The sequence below is a fragment of the Crotalus tigris genome, unplaced genomic scaffold (genome assembly GCF_016545835.1).
Source record: "Crotalus tigris isolate CLP2741 ecotype Arizona unplaced genomic scaffold, ASM1654583v1 scf7180000017743.441908, whole genome shotgun sequence".
In the NCBI taxonomy this organism is placed as follows: Eukaryota; Metazoa; Chordata; class Lepidosauria; order Squamata; family Viperidae; genus Crotalus; species Crotalus tigris.
Window position 1 is genome coordinate 30,806 of NW_024096610.1, and position 23,279 is coordinate 54,084.

At 37.1% G+C, this 23,279-nt stretch overlaps 1 protein-coding gene across 3 annotated transcripts in view; it reads right to left on the minus strand.

The window, feature by feature from the left end:
- MSH6 (mutS homolog 6) overlaps nt 1–23,279 on the minus strand; it is a 34,330-nt gene that overhangs the window by 2,621 nt on the left and 8,430 nt on the right. For 2 of the 3 annotated variants that reach the window (XM_039340280.1, XM_039340282.1), the window contains 6 exons: nt 15,043–15,221; nt 11,782–14,323; nt 11,056–11,318; nt 9,035–9,152; nt 7,534–7,623; nt 797–951 (listed from right to left, as the gene is read on the minus strand). In XM_039340280.1, the coding sequence (XP_039196214.1) occupies nt 797–951; nt 7,534–7,623; nt 9,035–9,152; nt 11,056–11,318; nt 11,782–14,323; nt 15,043–15,221 (3,347 nt within the window). The remainder of the gene's footprint in view (nt 1–796; nt 952–7,533; nt 7,624–9,034; nt 9,153–11,055; nt 11,319–11,781; nt 14,324–15,042; nt 15,222–23,279) is intronic. The other variant, XM_039340281.1, reaches the window with a different exon arrangement.

Sequence of the window (23,279 nt, forward strand, 5' to 3'; positions counted from 1 at the left end):
TGGGCTTGAAGGCTTATTTTTGGTGTGTTCTTGGTTGGTTGACTTCTCTTGGGTGGATAATGATGTTGAACTGCCTCTATTTATACATGATCTGCTTAAGAGTGGACTGGTGGTGTCCAAACTCTTTAAAAATAGTTTGATAAACTTTTCCAGCCTGGTGAGCATCAACAGCTGTTTTTTTGGAGGTACTTAGGAATGTCCCTTGTTTGAATCATGATACACTTCCACCTAGCTGTGTTGTGAAGATCTGATTTTGATTCACCCAGATTTCTGTTCTTTAAATAACACAGCACATGCAATACTCACCTCAAACTGATCAAAACACCTGGCTCTTAATTTCTCCTTCAAATGAAATGATAATCCTACAGGTTTACATACTTTTGCCATACAGAAACATGTTGCTTTGGATCACTTCCCTCAATAAATAAATAAATAAATATGTTTTTAACTCATTTGTTTAACTGGGTTCTCTATTTAGTTTTAGGATGTGTGGAGAACAGTTCATATTTTAGTTCTTATTTCTGCACAAATATTAAAAATTCAAAAGGATTCACAAATGTTTAAATACCACTGGTGCAAATTGACTAACAATAAAGATCAAAAATTTACCACTATTTAGGAAATGAAGGGAAAACAATTTTACATATTTTCTAATTTTAGTTCTTCTTAATTATTCTTGGAAACAAGGATGGTTTTCATTTAGTAGTAATCTGTTTTAACAAAGAACGTTCTTAAACATTTCATAGGTTTAATAAAAATGCTAAAACTACCATTACAAGCACAGAATATTACATACCATGTGTCCCAATTGTACAGAGAGACTGTGAGAATAATCTTCTACTAAAGAATGATAATGCGTTGAAAACATTGTACGACACTTAATATTCTCTGAAAGTTCTTTGACAACCGCACTAGCAATAGCAGTTCCATCAAAAGTCGCTGTTCCTCTCCCTGGAAAATTGAGACAAAATTGTAGCAAACCTATTGCAACAAATAACTACAGGACTTGACTTATAACTACAATTGAGCCTAGAATTTTGATAAGTCATTGCAGTCGTAAGTCAAGTCATCACATGACTGAATTCGATTTTATAACCCATGGTCATTAAGTGAGTCACTACAATAATTAAGCAAGTCATGGTGATTAAGTTTGAATCCAGCTTATCCAAATGGTGCACCAATTGTAACTTTCAGGACAGATCGTAAATAGCTATTTTTGAGTCTGTCTTAACTCAACTGTTTGTTAAGCGACTGGTTGTAAGTCAAGGTCTCCCTGTATCCTGCAGTTTGGATTTAAGAATCTTCCCTTATCAATTTCCATTTGAAGCCAAACCAAACATCTACCACTGCGTGTACAAATCTGCATTGCTAAAAATGTAACAGGCAATTTAAAAAAGCAAAGTACTGCATTTCAGTACAGCATAGCTAATGAAAGAACAAACTTCAATTTTATAGGAAATGCAAACAATTAGCATGATGCACACTACAACAGAATACATTTCTCACAAAGATTGAAGTTTCTATCTCTATCATGGAAGAAATTATACAATTATAGCTGTTTCTTTATATGTAAAAATGTGCTTTTGCTTGGTCTTATCCCCAAATTAAACATTAATTGCATATGGAGAAGTGACACAGAAAATTCATAATAATGTTTAACATTCCCTTTTGCTAACAGGATGTTAATATGGAGAAAAAGAAAAGAAAAAATACTTATTCCTTACAAAGTCATAGGTAACAGGAAAATAGTAAATGAACTGCATAGGTCTGAATAAATAAACATCTTGCTTTCCTGTCTTCTGAAGCTAGAAAACTTGTAATAGTATCTGTTGAAGCCCTCCCTTTTTTTATTATTTCCCATCCTAGGGGACATCAGCAACTGGCAAAACCTATTTGATTCAAAAAGACCCAATGAAAGGGGTAATACCAGGAAACTGTAGGCTGATAACATGCTTGTCTACAATATTTACATTACTCATAGCATAATAGATAACATTCAAAGTTATCAGGAAGAAAATAACTTCCTTCAAATAAAACAGAAAGGAGATAAGGAAAATAAGGAAATTAAAAGAAAAGTAGAGGTACAAAAGATCAAATTGATTTATAAAATGGTTCTAGAGAATTGCAAGAGTTGAATAAAACCTGGATTGATTATAAAAAGATGTTTGATTCAGAGGAATCATGAAACGTTTGGAAACGAGAGGTATCAATAAAACATTAGTTTATAGGAAAATTAATACAGCAGTAGAAAACAGAACTGATGGTTGGAAATCAAAATATGGGCTTTGTCTATATTAGGAGAGGAAATATCAAGGGGACTCATCACCTTTGTTATTTTCATTGCTATGATTCCACTTTCATTGATTTTGAAGAAAACAAATCTTGGCTATCAAAAGCAAAAAAACGATAATGAAACCTCACATCTATTTCATATGGAATATCTGAAGCTTTATAGAAAATCAGAAGTTGAAATTCAGTCATTTACAAGTACTGCAAGAATTTTTAGTACAGATATAACTATGGAATTTGGCCTAGAGAAATTGTAAGCTACGATTCAGTCTGGCTCTGATTGGATAATGTTGCTCCAGCTGATCCAATGATTAAGCACAACCCCTAAACCCCTGGTCTAGGTCAGGAGTAGGCAACCTTGGCTCTTTTATGACTTGTGGACTTCAACTGGCTGAGGAATTCTGGGAGTTGAGGTCCACGAGTCATAAAAGAGCCAAGGTTGCCTACCCCTGGTCTAGGTGAATCCAAGCAGAGCAATGAAATCATGAACAGTAATATAGAATTGAAATGCCAAATGGCCAAACCATCAAGAGCCATCAGGTGAAGCCTGTAAGTACCTGACCGTTTTACAGTTGGATAATATCAATCATGGGCAAATTAAAAATACAATTGGTAAATACATCCAAAGACCAAGAAAACTGATAAACACAAAATTGAATACACTGCTGGAATTATTAACTGGATACCAGCTGAACTGGACAGTTTGGGTCAATATTAACTATATATTATAGCCCTGTATTGATTATATATGTTATAGAAATGGAGGCTGAAGTTTACTTCAAGTCAAACCAACTGTTGAAGAAGAAAAGCATACATTGGCTAATTATAAAAAACACAGCCAAGAACAAGCATTGATGCAAGTTAAAAACGATCTCACTCAATGTGCAGGAAGCAAAACATAAATATTGAAATAATTAATTAAAAAACCCATAATGCTGGTAAGGAAAATTACAGTCAATTTCTACAAAGGATCAAGGGGGTGAATGTGAAAAACAATAAAACCTGACAATGACTTACAACAGGAACATTAAAAGAAGAAATTGAAGGGTTGATTTTGGCTGCTCAAGAGCAATCTTGATTGCATTAGTTTGAATACATTTATTTATTAAATTTATATAGCTGCCTGGAGTTGTTTTCCATGAGATGGGTATCTACACACATTTGATTAATAAATAAATAAATATTCAAACTAATGCAATCAAGGCCAGAATTGAAAAATCAAATGATTCAAAGAAGAAATGACCACCCAAACTGATTATAAACAATGACATAACACAGTCACCAAAAAGATTCACTGGAACATCTGTAAAAATTATGTGCAATAACAAAAAAATGGTGGCATATAATTGAAAAAGTAGTAGAGAATGAGGTTAAAATATTGTGCGATTTCCAATATACAAACTGATAAAGTCTTGGCACAACATAAACATGATTTATTTAACTGGTTGGAAAGAAGAAAGTGTGGATAATTTATGTGGCAATACCAGGAGAATAGAAGGCAAGCTGTTCCATTGGTTAATTGTCATTGCTGTTAAGATCTTTCTCTCTTTGATCAGTTGCTTCTCTCTTTGATCAGTTTCCAACCATTGTTTCTTGTCCTGCCCTAGGGTGCTTCCCTTTTCTTTGTGGCAGCCACTCAAATACTGGAATACTGCTATCATGTCACCTCTATTTCTTCTTTTCTTTAGACTAGCCCAGGGGTAGGCAACCCAAAACACTCAAAGAGCCACTTGGACCCGTTTCCCACCGAAAACAAAACACCGGGAGCCGCAAAACCCATTATATATACATACATACATATACATATATACATATACGTATACATATACATATATATATATATATATACACACACACACATACATACACACACACACACACACACACACACAGGTAAAAAAGGATATATGCAGTGTTATCTTCATTTTAGATGTCAAAAGGGTCTCTCTCTCTCTCTCTCCCTCTCTATCTATCTGCCCTTGGTTTGCCAGTCCTCTTCCCCCACTCTTTCTTTCTCTCTCTTTCTCTCCCCCCCTCTCTCCCTCTCTCCTATCTGCTGCTCACCTGGCAAGCTGGCTTCAAGCTGTAGGCAACCTCGGCTCTTTTATGACTCATGGACTTCAACTCCCAGAATTCCTGAGTCAGCATGGCTGGGCTAGCTAGCTCTCTCCTGCCCTTCCTGCTTCCTGCAGAGACGCAGCTCCGGAGCCGCAGGTTGCCGACCTGTGGACTAGCCAAACTCAAGTCCTGAAGCCGTTCTTTATATGTTTTAGTCTCCAGGCCTTGGATCATCTTAGTTGCTCTTCTCTGAACTTTTTCCAAGGTCTCAACATCTTTTTTGTAGCATGGTGACCAAAATTCGTTGCAGTATTCCAGGTGTGGTCTTACTAGGGTCTTATAAAGCGGCACTAATACTTTTCGTGATCTTGATTCTATGCCTCTATTTATACAACGCAAGATTGTATTAGCTTTTTTGGCTGCTGCTGCACACTGCTGGCTCATAGTCAATGATCGTTCACTAGGACTCCAAGGTCCCTCTCAGAGTTGCTGTTTTTGAGCCAGTTCTCACCTAATCTGTACTTATACCTTTGATTTTTCCTACCTAAATGTAAAACTTTGCTTTTCTCCACATTAAAGCTCATTTTGTTGGATAGGGCCCATTATCTGCATATCTGAATATCTGCAAGAAATACCATTTGCCTGCAAACAAGAACTGCTAGGACCATAAAATAGACAAAGTGATAGAAAATGAAGAAGCTAAGGTGCTCTGGGACTTTATAATTCAAACTGACAGGCACATGCCATATAACACTCCAGATTTAACAATTGTTGATAAGAAAAACAAAAAGAAATCTGAATAGTGAACATTGCAATTCCTGGAAACAATAGAACAGGAGAGAAAGCATTGGGAAAAAAAAATCACAAAATATAACATATTTTATATAAAGACCTGCAAATAGAAGTAGAAACTGGGGGAAAACAAAGATGGTACCAATAGTAATAGGTGCTTTGGGTGCATTTCCAAAATATCTGGAGCTCCATTGGAACACCATCAGTATTGACAAAAATCACCATCAGTCAGTTACAAAAGGCAGCTTTATAGATACTCAACTTAGGACCACAACCAAGTCCAAAATTTCCATTGCTAAGAAGATAATTTGTTAAGTGAATTTTGCCCCATTTTACCACCTTTCTTGCCACAGTGAATCATTGAGTTAGTAACACAACTATGTGAATCTGACTTCCTCATCAACTTTGTCAGAAGGTCGCAAAAAGTGATCACATAACCTGCGGATACTGCGATCATAATACATGCCAGCTGCAAGCATCCACATTTTTGTCACATGGGGATGCTGAAATGGTCATGTGAAAAACAATTAGCCATAAGTCACTTTTTTCAGTGCTGCTGTTAATGTCGAATGGTTCCTAAACAAATGATTGTTAGCCACCAAGGACTATTCTTCAATAATACCTTTAATATTATTAGCAACAAGATCTGCCTAACCCAAGTCCTTGGGAAGGACTAAAGAAGTAGATAAAATGTCGATCCAATCTAAGCATCTGGCTGACTGTGTAACCAACCATAATAAATAATAAACCGGATGTGGTGGTCGTAGTGGTTAGAGGCACAGTATGTCATATCAAAAATCTTGGATGGCACTTCAAAAATCTGCACATTGACAAAATATTCATCTGTCAATTGCAAAAGGCATACTGTTTGGATCTGCACATATACTATACCAGGGGTGTCAAACTTGCAACATCACGTAACCTGTTGTGACGTATCGCGACTTTTCCCCCATTGCCCCAGTTTGACATCCCTGTACTATACCAATACATTATGTCAACTTAGGTTCTTAAGAAGAACCTGATGCATATGAAGCCAAAACTAGCTAAAGAACTGTTGTTCTAAAACAACTATAATAAAAGTCAGTCATGAAAAACAAAGATACAAACCAAAGATTCTAAAGGTTTTTCAAAACGGCGGTGCCTTGCTTGGCTGCAGCGGCTTCAGCTCTCAAAAGTGTTGGGGTTTTGAAGATGAATGAGCCATTGGGTTGAGTGACTTTTTAAGAACTGAGACAAGAAAGACGAATTGTAATGCTAAACTTTTATATGACCATCAGTCCATATTCGATATGGAGATATTTAGCAAGAGGGACTATAGATAAAATTGTTCTGTAATCTGTTGCTTCAGATTACTTTGGTGGAAAGAGTCAGCAACAATATGAGGGTGAGTTGTTGGCTACAATTTTTGAAAGTGCCTGGAGATGGAGTCAACGTTGGGCTCAGCATTTTGGGGAGTGGCAACGGTGTGTGTGTGTGTGTGTACCTTTGCAGGAGGGAAGTCTCCCTCCAGTGCTGACATTCAGAAGAGGCAGCGGTGTGATCAAAAGAAGAAAGGTGGTAACATGGAGGAGTAACAAGTACTGTAGGCTAAAAGCTAAACCACATCAAGTGTCACTACCATCTATTTTGTTTGCTAATGCTTGCTCCTTAGAGCCAAAAATGGTGAGAAACTGCTATGTCATCATTGCAACAAAAACTTGGTTAAAACACTCTGTCCCAGATAGTGCTGTTAGCTTGGTGGGATTCTCACCATTTTGGCTGGACAGGAGTTTGTCTCTTAGTGGCAAATCCTGTCAAGGGGGTGTCTGTTTTTATATAAGGCAGAATAAGCAAGCAAGGCCTTCATTAAAATGTTTAAGCAAAAACTGGGCAGTCACATTGTTCTAATAACTTGCCTTTGGTTTGTTTGAAGGTCTTTTTTTTATGATTTAGCAATTGTTTATGGTTTTACTTGTCTGTTAATTTTCTCATTCATTATCCTTGCAAAACATCTCAATTCTGATGAATTAATTTACTCTATAGTATTAGTAACATTTTACTTTCCCATAGCTATATACTATACATATTTGAAAAAATAGGTCTGTGTTTTAGATATGGCTGGGCAAGAAAAACCCACCATTAAGCATTGCAAACATTTTTTGTCTAATTTAAAGTGGACTCTGGGTCTTTGGTATATCCTGCAAAGTATTATTAGAAGTTTGCATGACTATTGCCCAGGTAGTAGCAGAGACTTTCATTTAAAGAAAATGCATATCACATTACACATTATTTTGCCTTTCCAAACCACACTGAAGTCAGCAAATATATGGGCAACACAAATCTGATTTTGAACTAGCGGATTTCTGGAAGCATTAAAATCCAATTATGACACTCTTAATCAATCAGCATACATACCTAGCTCATCCATAAGAACAAGGGAATGCTCTGTTGCATGTTGCAGTATACTCGAAGTCTCACTAAGCTCAACAAAGAACGTACTCTCTCCTAATGGAAAACATATTAAGATATTAACAAAATGTAGCCTAAGGCAGGAATATAACATGCAACAAATGTAAACATTCCCCCATAACACACATTATTGGTTGCACATACTGTCTAATACACAACTACCATGTTTTCCCCAAAATAAGACCCGGTCTTATAGTTTGCCTCCAAAAGAGGCACTAGGTCTTATTTTGGGGGGATGTCTTACCCACTTACCTCAGGACCACTGCAGCCCATCTTCCCATGACCCGACACCTGTTGCGCCACCGCCCAACTTCTACGGCCACTCATAGTTGGAGGCCACGTGACGCATTGCGCCGGTCCTGCTGCTCACGGCAGGGTACATGTGTTGTGCTGTGGCACGTGCAAGTGGTAGTACCGGCGTGATGTGACACTCAGCTTCCTGCCATGAGCAATGGCACCGGTGCAATATGCCATGAGGCCTCCTGCCGCAAGCGACAGCACCAGTGTGACGTGTCACATGGCCTCCTACAGCAGGCGCCAGCACCAGCGCACTGTGCTATGTGGCTTCCTGCCGCGAGTAGCTGCCGGCAAACAGAGGAAGTGGGCCAGTGGCCATGCAGGCTACTGCTGTACGGGATTGCTGCTGTTATGAGACGAGGCAGGTATCAGGGTATGGAAGGCCTGGCTGCAGGGGTCCTGAGGAAAACGGGTGCAGGGCACGTGGGGCTGCTCCACTCCCCCACCCGTCCTAGTTTGATTTTTACGCGTCTCACCCCACCTCGTACAACTAGACGGTGGGACGGAGTGGGCAGGGTCTTAACTAGGGCTTATTTTGGGGGTAGGGCTTATATTAGGTGTACATGTAAAAGTCAAGCTAGGGCTTATTTTCAGGATAGGTCTTATTTTTGAGGGAACACGGTACAACTTCTGCTTACTGTAATACCAACAAATCACAAAACACTATTTCAGCTTGATTTATTTCCATGGTTGGCTAGAGCAGCCCCATAGTGAAAGATCTACAAACAACGCAAAATGAGAAGAATTGCCCTCCAACATAGGTGGAGAATACTATATTAGGAAAGTGTTTCAAGCCTTGGTTTAAGGCAACATTCAACTTTGCTGGTTTATCATTCTTCTCTTCACTGTGATGCTTATATTTTATCAATCTAATAGGAATGCTCTGAATGTTCAACCAGAAAACGGTACCTTAAAACAATATACTTTCAACTGCCAGACAACTGAAACATGCTGTGTACTTAAACAGTTATTTTCCAGTGATCAACAGAGGTTTTGGAAATGATTCGTACTTTCTAGGTTTGATATGAGAATTTTTAACTCAGACTGAACTTGGAGGTAATCTAGAAAGAAATCCTTCAATTTGATCATTACATATTGTGTTGAGAAGGCAATTAGTCTTTTAGCATTTACAAAAACATGTGGAACCCACCTGACATAATTCTATCTGAAGCTCCTAGTCTAGTGAACACTCTATCAACAGGAGTAAGCCTGCAAGATTCAGCAGGTACAAAGCATCCCAACTGAGCCATTATTACCAAGAGACCAGCCTGCAAAGCAATAAAGGCAAAAGCAAATAACTCTTTTTATTAACTTGTTCTGCAACCATTAATCTGCCCCCCCATCTATATTGCCACTAAAGTTCAAGTTACTCCACTGAGACCAGAAAGCCAATCTGGTGTAGTAACCAGGCTAGAAACCAGGAAATCATGAGTTGTACTCCTGTTTTAGGTACAACGCCAGCTGAGTGACCATGAGCCAATCACTCTTTTTCAGCCTTATGAAGGAGGCAATGGCGAACTGCTTCTGAAAAACCGCAGGGACTTGTTCAAGCAGTTATCAAGAATCAGTATTGACATTTAAATTGTATAGAAGAGAACCATCCTTTCTTTTGTTAGATTGTTCTTACTTAAACGCCAGTCACTTTGAAACCATCTGAAATTGCAATGGGCCTCCCAAAAGTTATTTATGAGCCAATTCCAATGCTGCATATACATCCCCGCAGTCACATGACTGCATTTCAGGTGATTGGCAACCAGCTCACCTTTGTGATTAGTTGCAGCATTCTGTGGTCACATGACCATGAATTACAACTTTCCTGCTTTCAGCAAAAAATGCCCATAGAAATAGAATGATTTGCTTAATGATTACTGCGTTCATTTAATGACTTGTTCTCTTAGTGGCTGCTGCAAAAACAGTAAAATCAGGTCACATGGGTGCCTTGACTTACGACCGTCATGACATATGATAGAAATGCCAGGGCCCATTATGGTGGAAAACTAAGGACTAACTATATTAATGGCACTGAATACCCCCAATGAAGAACTGATAGCGGTGGGGCACTCTTTCCCAATGTTCAAATTTAATACTAAATTATTCTATTTATTTTAGTCACTCTATGAAGTTAAAACTCTGCAACAGAACTAGTAAAGATTTAAAAATAAACGATATTTTGAAAATCTTCAGTAGATAGCTTTAAAAAGGGCATCTGAAACTAAAGATAGTCCTCATTTAATGACCAGCGGTTCAGCGACCATTTGAAATTACAACGGTGTGAACAAGGGGTACTTACGTCCTTGTACTTGTAGCGGTTGCTTGGCAACTGGCTTAAAATTACCAGTCACAGCATCCCGTGGTCACAATTGCCCTCTAACCTTCTCTGCTGGCTTCCCACAAGCCAAATCAATGAGGAAGCTGATGGGGGTAGCAAATGGCAATGTGACCTCAGGACACTGCAACTGCATGGAATTTGCCTAAGGACAGTAACCAGAACAATCAGAATTGCCATCATAAGTCGACATAATTAAGTGTTGTCATGTGTTGCTTCCTATTTACTGTTCCTAAAATGTGTATAGCATACTTGGGGTCTCATAAGGCTATTTACAATTTAACTCACATGCTCCAAAAGGAGATATTATGAAACAGTTTCATTTTATTGTTTAGGGATCTTTGAAAAGAAAATTAAACATATACGAGGCATGTTCAATGGTGTGCTTCTTTCCTATGGCTGGTACAGTACCATCTGGACAATAGGGAAACAATTTATATAAAATAACGGATTTCTATGAAAAGTTATGCAAATGAAATTCAATGAAGCAAAATTCATTATCCCAGTAATAGAATCTGGATCAGTAAAAGAATATCACTAACTTGGAGTCCAGTCCTCTTTTGAAATGTGTCTTATTTTGGAGCAGTAATTTTCATCTGGAATATTCTTGCATAGTAGCATTTAATCAATACTTACATAAAAAGATGTTGAGGAAAGGGGAGAGAGAGACTATCTAGTTCCAACTTGCTATCTTCAACACAATTCTGTTTGCACAAATTATATTAGCGGCTGAGCAAACTAATACTGGAAATACCACAAAGAACTATAAAGTCACCACAAATACATATAAGATTAAAAAATGAAAAATGTTAAAGCCAGACTAAAGGGTGCCTGTGTCTATTCACCTGTCTCATGAGCGTAGATTTTCCTCCCATGTTTGGACCAGTCACAAGGACACAAGTAGCTCTGCTGTTTGTTTTTTTATCCTCTAAGCCTATTACAATATCATTAGGAATGAAATCATCTCCAAAGAATATTTTTGTAATGCATGGATGACGTGAGCTTTTGAGCTCCACAAAAGGTGGGATGTTTTCTGGCAACAAGATTTCTGGGCGGCACAATGGTCCATCACATCCCTGACTATAGCGGGCAAGGCATAACAAAACATCTAGAAAATAAAACAAAAATAAGAGTTAACTTTCCTCCTTCAAGTATTTCTTGCGAAAATTTCCTATTTAGCTATACACTTGGAATTATCATTTTGACTGCAGTACAGATCTCTCAAATGACAAGGCACAGTGCCAGTCTATGCTCAGCCAGGGCAGCTCCCCTTTCTGTACCAAGCATATAAATTTGTTCCTTTAAGGAGAGCTCTTTAATCAAAATGTCTGTCATATAGTTTAAACTTTTGTATCTGAGGCTCTACAGCTGAAGCAGAGTCAAAGCTATGCAGAATATATACCTGTTATGTTTGAGGGCTGAGATATTACAATAAAAAGCCAAACAAACACATCATAATTGTTAAATTACTTTTTTCTTAATAAATATCCTGTGAACACTTTTTGATAGTCCCAATCAAAGTTACGTAGATGTGCCAATGTGATTCAACTTTTACACAGAAGACAACATACCTAGAACAGCGATGCATTCCACTGCAGTTTGCCAATCTTTTCTGGTTTTATCAAAGTCATAGAATAATCTTTTCATACAATCTTTTTGTGCTGCATCTCTCCGTTCTTCAGCGTTGATAATTTCATTTAACATTTTCTCTATGTCTTTTGTCCAGAAACGTTTATAGCCCTTTCTACTAGACTTCATGATATATTCATCAGGCAAATCCCGAGGCACAGCAGTTTCTGCAATCTCCATTTGGTAACGGTTTTTGCCTGCTCCCCAATACATCACGGCTCTGACACCAAGTCTTTTGCGTTGTATTTCCAAATATTGACGAAGATTTTCCTCAATTTCACTGATATCTTCTAATGCTTTATCGTAATCAGAATCAAAACCAGTTTTTGGATTAACCACACCTGTCCTCCGTGCGATATTATGATCAAAAGCAGAATCCCATTTTTCAAGTTCCGCTTTCAAGTCTGGGAAGCAGCCTGCTGGATTCTTTGATTTCACTGTTGCTATTTGTTTTAGTATTTTAGACTTAAAACCATTAACAGTATCTTCCAAAATTGAGAGAATTTCAATTATTATTTTAAATCCTTCCAGTGCAGACAAGAAATCTATAATCTTTTTCTTACTGTACCTAGCCTCCTCATATAAAATAGCCCTATTGTCTGGATGGTTATGGTTCTTAAGAGAAGATCCAATACTGTGAATTTTGCTCAAAAGCCTTTCAAGATCTGGGAGTTTTTTGAGACGGTCACGGATATCAGACATTTTAGCAGCCTCAGCTAAGAGGTCTTCAACTGCATCCAGGCGATCGTTAATAGCACAAGGATTACATAATGGTGCACAGAGCCATTGCTTCAGCAGTCTTCTTCCAAAAGGTGTACAACAAGTGTCAATTTTTTCCAATAATGTGCCCTCTACTGAACTCCTGGTTGCATTCTGTAGTATTTCCAGGTTTGCTAGTGTTACCCCATCTAGTACCATTCGCTGGTTTGTTTTCTCAAAAGCACTATTTGATCTGGTTCTGTTAACTATATCAACATCCACAGGAATGTATTCTTCAAAATTTGCCATTGATAAAAGTTCCTTGTCAATAATACATTTTTTAAGATAGAATACACAACTGCCTAGAGCTGAGAGAGCAAGTTCACTGTTTTCTGCAGGAGTAAGTCCCAATGAATCACTTTCTGCAGTCATAGACCTGATTACTGCGGGCAGAGTGTTTCTACTATTTGTATTCTCTTTGTTCTGAAAATAACTTTCTTCAATGAGAGTTTTTAAAGTTTTAGATGCATCCCAGAACTGAGAACCAGGAATCAAGCTTTCTTGAACAGTAAAAGAGATTAAACCTTTAAGTATCTTTTGTGTTTCTGCAGAAGGGTTTCCTTTCTCAAAAAGTATCTGTACAGGAGTATAATGAGCCAGAAGTGTTCTAAACCTAGAACAATGACGATCGTCCACAAACTGGCCAACATAAAACTTTCCAACTGTTGTATCAACAAAGCAAACTCCATAAGTACGATGCAGGCCAGCAGAATCATCTATTTTTTCTTTTATGCAAAGAAGATATTTGTTGTGGGTCTCTGAATAGTCACCATCAAGAATACTGTAGGTCTGTGTGCCTTTGGAAATTATCCTGCATATTTCTCGGCGCACAACTCTGTCAAATCTTGTTGGGTGAACCAAAGATTTACACCGTGCTTCCATCATCTCAGGAGTCTCCATCTGCTCGATTCGTACAACTTTATAACCTTTTTGGACTAAGACATTGGCGAATCTATCAAATGCCATTTCTGGAAAACCTGAGTGAGCCCAAGTGCCTTTCATAAAAACCAATCCAAGCTTATTTACACCAACAACGGCATCCATGTGATATAACTCATAAAATTTTCCAACTTTATAAAAAATCACGGCATCGAAATTTTGACTTTTCAACTCCCACCATTTCCGCATTCCTGGAGTGCAGTTTTTAAGATAATCCTCTGGCACAAATAAAGTACTTGGGTCATAATCTGGATCATTTTGTCGTCTTCTATGACTATCCTTCCTTCTACCATCATGAAGCCAATCTATTTTTTCATGCTCCCATACGGTTGGATTGCCATCTCCTCCTCCCCCTCCGGCTCCTCCTCCATTAATGCTTGGTCGAAAATCAAAACTTTCAGGAGCTGCATAAGATGCTAATTTATACATGCTCTCAGGACAGATTTCCCTACTGGGTGTGTCAGATAGGTTGTTTTGGCGAGATTTACATGCCTTTCCCTGCATTTGTTTAGGAGAACGTTTAGTCAGTACTTTAACGGAACTCTTCTTTTCAGGGCCAGTTTCAGATTCAGAAGTCTCACTGTCACGTATTTCAACACTATTTTCATCACTGCTACCTTCATCTGGCTGAAATTCCATATCAGAACCTTCATTATCTGTGTCTGAATCCATGAAAATCTTTCTCTTTTTGGCTTTTCCATCAGAAAGCTTTCGTCTAGCTATTCTTTTATTTCTAGTTTTTATTTCCTTTACTGTGTCGAAATCATCGCCTTCATCACTCACCTGCTTAAAGGAAAAAAAGCCAAGAAATATAAAAATGGATATTTGAAAATCAAGTTGATTATTAGCAATCTAACACTTCAACTTTCCAACCTGCAAAAATTGGGTCCTTTCCCCAATGCCTTATTTGTAAATAAATGAGTAGATCAATGTTCTGTAGCTTAGACATTCTTGCTAAGAGAAATATATAATCAATAAAAGAAAACTATACAGGTTTATCTGTCTAAGACGGGGGTAGGCAACCTTGGCTCTTTTATGACTTGTGGACTTCAACTCCCAGAATTCCTGAGCCAGCATGGTTCAGCTTGGAAACCTCTCCCTTTCCCATCAGCATGGCTGGCTCAGGAATTCTAGGAGCTGAAGTCGAGTCATAAAAGAGCCAAGGTTGCCTACCCCTGGTTAAGACAACAGCTCACTAAAGAATTTATCTACCTGACTTTCTTCATCAAGAAACATGTCTTGATACAGGTATCTAACTGGAGCCAGCAAGTGTATGGGATGTATTGAAGTTTTCACAGGGAATTCAATTTGATTCTTTTAACTGATTTGATTAGGTATGTTTTATCTTTTGTTTGGAAAAGAACTCAGAGTTCTATTGATAGATGAGTTTGTGAAACTTTTTTTTTTAAAGGCAAAAGATTCATTCATATAAACATGACTCCTAAGAAATAAAGAAAAGCATTTCTCCTAGCACTTCTGAAAACAACAATTTAAACAAAAATTACCTCCGTTTCTTCTTCCTCTTCTTCTCCTTCACTTTCTGAAGGTTTGTCACATATAGCTAGACCTAGTCGTTCACTTTTATCCTTTCTCAAAGCAACATCTGCCAGTTCCATTGCTCTTTTAATTTCAGGTCTTGAACTGTAAAACATACCTCCCCTCTGGGTGTCTCTGCCTGTAGAACCTTTAAAATAAAGAGAATAGAAAGAGTGGTTATTCAGATCTCTTTTTTTCTAAGTCCATCCTATGTTTTAAATTTCCATATATTTATTTAATACCACTGAATCTAAACTATTTGTGAACTCTTTTTGAAATTACTGAAATGCCATAACCAGGAGAAACTCTGGTTTGAGTCCCTAATTCAATCATTTAATATTCTCTAGCAAGGCTCCTGTTTTCTATATAGCACACGTTAAAGCTACTATTCTCCAAAGCATCTGAAGGCAGGACAAGAAGCAATGGATGGAAACTAACCAATGAGAGACACAACCTGGAACTAAGGTGAAATTTCCTGACAGAACAATTAATCAGTGGAACAACCTGCCTCCAGAAGCTGTGAATGTTCCAACACTGGAAGTTTTTAAGAAGAGAATGGACAGCCATTTGTCTGAAATGGTATAAGGTTTCCTGCCTGAGCAGGGGGTTTGACTAAATGACCTCCAAGGTCCCTTCCAATGTATTATTATTATTATTATTAAACACAAGTGTAGCTTTAAAAATTCAGAAGGCTTTATCAAATTTATACAGTAACTGAACTATGTAAATGCACTATGTTCTTTACACTCCAGAAAATGCAAACATAATGCAAGTAGAATCCACAAGTTGAAAGGGAAGAGTAATCTTCTGAATCAATTAGACATCTCCTTTACCAGCTGATTATACAGAGCACAAATTGTTTACTGAGAGTACACATTTTGAGATATACCATCATTTTCTCTGCTTGAAGATGAGAGAGTAGGAGAAAGCAAAACAAAGCAAAGCTAATTTGTCTGGATTGCATTTTGCTAGTTTAGTTAAGTCTGGACAAGTCTTCTCTTCTGAAGGCTATTTAGGACTGATCCTGCCTGATACTTCATCTAGATCCCAAATTCTGTAATAAAATAGGAATATTCTCTATTCTTCTTTCTTCCTTTTTTAGAGGGGACAGATGGTTATGGTCATGATTTTCCCACTTTTTTTCCTAGAAATGGCTTGAAATAATTCTTGAAGACCCATTTTTTCCCACCTAACTATAAAATCTACTCAAATCAGGTATTTCTTTACCTTCATAAAAAGACAATTCTCTGCATGTTCCCACACAAGCCAGCTTTTTGTTTCACTCTACCACATGGGAATTAGTTTGTGCAATTTATATTTTCTTCTGACCACATTTGAATGCTTCCAAACTAGTCTTCCACAATTTGGTGCCCACCAGATGGCCATAAAAAGGAAGGAATCCCTGAAGTCAATATTGGCACATGGTTATTAGGTAGGGTGACACCTCCATCCCCCTGCCTAGCCCACATTCTTGGTTGTCTTCTTTTAAAGTATCAACCACAGAAATCTGCAAGGGGGATCAGATGACAAAAACTGTGTTATGCCGTAAGGCCCTCCTTTTTATACATGCACTGTGATACTCTACAAATGTACAAAAGGAGTGGAGCTTTTGTCATAATGATACAATATTAGTTTTATCATTTTGATGAAAATTTACAATCCTATAAATGCCTCCAGTGCTATCCAGATCAAACCAGCTTAGGTATTTTTGAATAGCCATTATAGGCTAGATGATGCCACATGATGTAATCACGCTAGCTCAGAATTATGAACGTTACAATCCCAACATACGGAGAATATGTTTATTCATTATTATTCATGTCCTGTGCTAAGCATATTGGGCTACAAGGATACTCCAGTTTCAATCCGCAGCTACAGTTTCTGCATCCTTTCATTTAAGATTGATGTTTTTCAGATCTTCCAGAAGCGCTAGCTTTTCCTTTAGCCTTCTTCTTTTTCTCCACCATCTGGTAGTATCTAATTGACTGCGGTCTTTGCTAGAAATTGCTCACTCACATGGAACACGTGTCCAGCAAAACACATTCTTTGTTCTGTCATTGTCTCAAGGGAATTGATTTTTTTTAGAATTTCCTCATTTGGTCCCAATACGAGATATAAAGAAATATTCTGAGGCAATGTTTTTGGAAGACACTGAACTTATGAATAATTTTTGTTATAGATTTCCAGGTCTCACTGGTGTAGATGGCAGTCGGTATAACAATGGCATTAAATAATCTGATCTTGGTGTTTATGGTGGACGTGATTCATACCGAGCGCATTTGCTGAAAGACAGCATTTCCTCTGCCGATTTGGCATTTCACAACTGCTTCTGTTTCCCATCTGTATCCATGATGCTACCAAAATAGTTGAATTGTTCCCCAAATTTTAGGCCCTATCCTCCTATTGTTATCGGGTGTTGTCCGCTTCAAGTGCCATGCTATACTACATTTAGGAAGATTGTTTTAAACCATGCTATTTTTCTCTACTAGTTGTAAACAGCTGTGCAGAAGTCAGTGTAGGAAAACCAGATGGTAGTTGTATGAAATCTTGTTCAAATAACAGTTGTTTTTCTACTTTAACAGAAAAGCAAAAACAGTTCAATATTTTCTGTCATGCTTTTTTCTTTTTTTAAAAAATAATTTCTATTGAAGTTTAAAAATACAAGTATAAAAACTAACACAAATAAGAAAAACACAAAAAAGAAAAAAGTAGAGAAAAAAAGGAGACAGAAAAAAAATTAAAAGGAAAAAATATATACAAAGAAATGATTCCTCCCTCCACCAAGACAAGTACAATAACTTATCACCTTTTCTCTAACTTCAACCTAAAATCTCTTCATTCCATATCTCATCTTTTTTCTATTAGCAAATAATAAAGCCTCATCATTCAATCTTAATCAGCAAGAAGACATTAAGCTAGCAGAAATAACTATATATTTTAACCTTAATCACATAATTTCATATTCCTTTCATTTACTTTATCCAGTACCTTATTATTTTATTTAATACAAAAAACTCTTACCTCATATCCATAAACAAATCTTTATAGCCTCATCTTTCAAAGCTAATCATAAAAAAATCCATTAAGAGCTACCAGAATAGAATAGAATAAAATAGAATAACCTTTTTGTCACTTTGAATGTACACTAATCAGCATACATTAACATGAAATTTTGTTGCATACAGGTCTCAAAAGGTAACCACCTACATAAATATGACAAAAATAAATACATACAAAATTATGCATATACCCACATATATTATATGACACAGAGAAACAACAGTCTAGTTCGGGTTATGTATACATGTGCATGGCGAGAAAAACGAATCTTGCGAGTTTACCAGATGGATGCCATAGGGAACAAAGCTATTACAGAATCAGGTAGTCCTGCTAGAAATACTTTGAAGCCTCCTTCCAGAGGGGAGCAACAGGAACAGACTGTAAAGTGGGTGTGTGGGGTCTCTAACAATGCTTTGAGCTCTAAGCGCATAGCGCTTATAAAGCAGCATCCTGAATATCAGGGAGGGAGCTTCCTATGATTTTCTCAGCTGTCCTTACCAATCTCTGTATGGACTTTCTAGCTGAGGCACTGCTTCACCAAATCAGACAGTGATGCAGTTTGTTAAAATTCTCTCAATCATGCCTCTGTAAAAAGTGACCAGGACAGGAGAAAGATGTGCTCTCTTCATCCGACGCAGGAAATGCAGACCCTGGTTTGCATGCTTCACTAAAGATGATATGTGGAGAGACCAATTCAGATTGTCAGTTATCTGCACCCCCAGATAATTAATACCGTTGACACTTCTACAGCTGCATCCTTGATACTGAGTGGAGTATGACTATGCCGGCTCTTTCTAAAATCTATAATGATCTCCTTTGTTTTATCAACATTTAGAACCAGGTTACTTTATTGTACCAGTCCACCAGAGCCTTCACTTCTTCCCTATAAGCATCTTCATTGTCATCCCGGGTAAGAAATAACATATTGAAATATAATACTATCAAACAATGCCCCACTAATTACTCTGAGAGCCAGTTTATTCTAGTAGTTAAGATAACAGGATAGAAAGCAGGAGATTAACTTTTAGTCCCACTTTAGGCATGATAGCCAGTTGGGTGACTGTGAGCTAGTCACGCTTTCTCAGCCCAACCCATCTCATCGGGTTGTTGTGGGAAAAGTAGGAGAAGGAGTGTTAAGTATGCCCACCACCACCACCACCTCTCTCTCTCTTTCTCTCTCCCAACTTTATTACCATAGCTTATCACTTTCTGTAAAAATACAACAAAAAATGTTTTTCTCATAACTTGGTCAAATAAGCTAACTTTGTAAATCTTTTATTTTACTTTTAAAGTGTTGATATTTATTCCTTCTAGATAATGTCCCCAAATATGATTTCTTTTCGTTTTCTCTTTTTCTTTTATCAGGAATGTTTTCGTAAGTATAATACATCTCCCTTGCAAATCCAAAGTAATAAAATTCCCCAAGGCACTAAGTTAAAATCCATATATCCATATTATTCTTCAGGTTTATTACTGTTTTCCCAATAAATAAATATGTATATATGTATGTACGTACATACATACATACAGCCTCCAAAAGAGGCACAAGGTCTTATTTTCGAGAGATGTCTTATCTTAGGACTGCTGCAGCCAGGCCTCCCATGCTGCGACACCTGTTGCGCCGCAGATATCACTTACACGCCGCTTGGCTTGTGCCAATCACACTGCTGCCACTGTTCGCGGCAGGAGGCTATGAGGCTTGTTGCGCCAATTGTGCATCTGCTGCTTGCAGGATGCCGTGTGGCTAATCGCGCCAATGCCGCCACTAACGGTAGGAGGCCATGCGTGGCAGCAGTGGCACAATCAGTGTGATGAGCCTGGTACTTCCTGCCACGAACAGCAACAGCAGCATGATCGGCGCAATGAGTTACACGGCCTCCTGTTGCAACTGGCAGCAGCAGCGCAATGTGCCATATGGCATGCAGACACAGAACTCGGGCAGTAATGTGACAGGTGCCGGGGCATGGCAGACCTGGCTGCAGCAGTCCTAAGGTAAGTGGGTGCAGGGCGTTTGGGCAGCTCCACCTCCCAACCCTGCCTGATTTTTACGTGGGCACCTCGCCCCAAAACTAGGGCTTATTTGTGGGGTAGGGCTTATATTGGGTGCACATGTAAAAAATCAAGCAAGATCTTATTTATGGGGAAACACGGTATTTATATGTCCCTTTTAACTATTAAACCTCAGCCAGTTTCATTAATAGGCTGTGTAAAACATCTTTTTTTAATGGATATTTTATTGATTTTTAACTATGACTATCTCCAGTGCCTGGTGTCTTGGTTTATATTTTAACAAGAAAAAAAGGACTGTAATAATTAATTAACAATCAATAATGATTAAATTTGATAATTCCATAATATATTAATTAATAATACATTTCTTTGATCTTCCCTTCTCCCATTTGTATTTTCCTTCTACAACCTTAGCCAAAATATAATTCTTAATATTTTCAATATATAAATGATTATAGGCATTTTTTATATTTATACAAATATAAATAATCTCTCTATATAACATTTTTTTCAGCTTATATTCTCATAACCATCATATCATTGGTTCAGTATACATCCTATTTTTATAATTTTTGATCGCTTAGATTTCCTTATATTCAATCCAATTCTTATCAATTTCTTCATATTAGTCATCGCACTGTCTAAATTTTCCCATTTAGGTACATCATCCCAATATTTTATGTCATGCATTATAAAAATACTATACTTTTTATCTGTCTTATAGTATTTATATATAACATCCTTTTGTATTTTACTTATATATTAATAAAAGTTACATCAACCTACTATTTTAACATTTAATATATTATAAAACATATTATATTACTTAAATCTCATTATCCTTCTTGTTATAAGGCCCCTTTTTGTTTGAAATTCTCTGTTCTGTTAGCCATATTCAAACAAATGTTTAATCACGTAATAGTCCATCTGATAGGGCGAGTCTGTCTCTAATCTTCTTCTTTTGCCGAGTAATTTTCCAAGTTGACATAATCCACTTATCCAACAGTTCCTGTATTTTTACAAATGTTGTTGGGAATACAAAAGATGAAGTAAGTAAGATAAATTCTTCCCCAAATTTTAATTGTTCTCCTAATAATTCCATTTTTCTTGTATCAGAACCTTGTAGATTTTTTCCTGTTTGTGTCAAATTGTAATTCTTTTCCTTTGTTATTTCATCAATTTGATCATACTCTTCTAGTTTATAATCTGCTGTCTGATTTGTTTGTTCCTTTGTTGTTATTTCCTGGGTATCTTTTAATCGTAGATTTAGATTGGAGATATGCTTATTTAAATCCTCAAAGTTGTTTTGAATTTCGTTGTGGTCTGAATCTATTGTCATTTGTATTTGTCCTAATATTACATATATTTCCTCCGGGAAAGTATTTATCTTGTCTTGAAGTATTGCTTCTGGAGGTCCTTGATTTTCCAGGCTAAGTCCTTCAGGAGAAAATATTGAATGTGGCATCCTGTCATTCTTTGATACGTATATGATATCCATGTTGTCTCCCCCCTTCAAATAATCTTTCATCAATGTTTTAATTCAAAAGTCAATTTATCAGTCAGTCAAAATTACAGATTCAGTATATTAAGCCACTTTAAATCCTGTAAATTCTCCTCTAAAAGATTAGCCAAAAAGCCAAGATTTTTTCCCCCCATAAATAGTTCTTAGGTTTAAACAACAGTCCAGGTGTTTTGTTTTGTTTTTCTTTCAAACACTTTTTAATATTATAGCTGGCTTTTCCTTTGTTCCCAGCTGTCTTCAAGGTTATTTGCAATTCAAGGAAACAACTTTTTCTTTGTTTCTGGCATTCTGCCAATTTCTGAGTCCTTATTGTTAGTGTTCTATTTTCTGATTCTCCACTAGATGTCAGCAGTTATTTCTTTTTTCAGTTTTTCTTTCAATCAAAAAGTTATTTTTGTTATATATTTTTATAATTCCATCAGAATTTTTTAGGGTATAATCTTGACAGTTTTTTAGTTCCTAGATTTGTACAGACTGAAATATTTTAAATCAAATTTTAGTATATCTCTTTCCACTTTTTATGTTAATTTGCCGCTTCCGTCTGAAAGGGAAATGGGGATATAGTCCCCTCCCTTCACTTCTGGAAGTTTTCTTGCTTTGAGGATCTTTTCAAGGATTTAAATAATAGATAGAAGAAAGAAGATCAGTCCTCTCACCAAGTTCCAAGCACGCTGTTCACCGATGTTTAGGCTTGTGCTCTGGGACTTCGGTTGCAAGCAGCTTGGGCTAGATACAGATGTCACACTAGCCTTTTTCCTGTCGGGTTCGGAGGGCTTTCCCCTGATTAAACGAAGCAATTGCCATCGCTTCGTGATCGATGGGGCACCCCTCTTTTACAGTCACTTCTCCGGGACAACTTCGGACCCATCTAGGGTTCCCCAAGCAGGAAAAAAACTAGACATGGGGAGCAGAGGACCGCTCTCACACAGCCATGCGCTGCAGATACAAAAACTGGAAGTGCTGTGTAAAACATCTTTATCAGTATCATTCTTGTATCCTGCCAATTTTAAATCCATATCCAAAGAAATGAGATTTTTGTTTATATCTTCTTCTACCTCTTTTTAAGCTCTTATTGTATCAGACAATCTAAAGAAAAAGTTTTGTGTACTGTGCCAAATATTTAATTATTTATAACATTTTTGATCATTTCAATTTTTTACATTTTTAAATATCCTTGAATTCTTCCAAAGTTAAAAGACTTTTCTCTATCCTGAATTAGTAGGTCTTCTTTAATTATGATGTTTAGTTCTTTCTGGTTTGCTGTGGTAATCAGTCTTCAAGGTTTCCTCCTATATTTTGCTCTAATCCATTTTCCCAGAGACAAATTTCTCATACATAAACTCAACGTCTTCATAGATTTTAAAAGGGTTTTAAACAAGCCACAAGAATTATTCTTATAATTTCACAATCTTATTTCTAGTCAATCTGACCTCTTAATCTATTTAAAAACTTTCTAAAATCAATGTCCTAATAACCCTGTTGCTTTTTTCCAAATAAAATTTTTTTTCCTAAAATTACATGAAACTTCTTTCACTGAGGATTGAAAGAAAATCACTCAATGTAATAAAACTTGTTTTCTGAAACCCAGCTTCCCTTTTGAAAACTCCATATGTG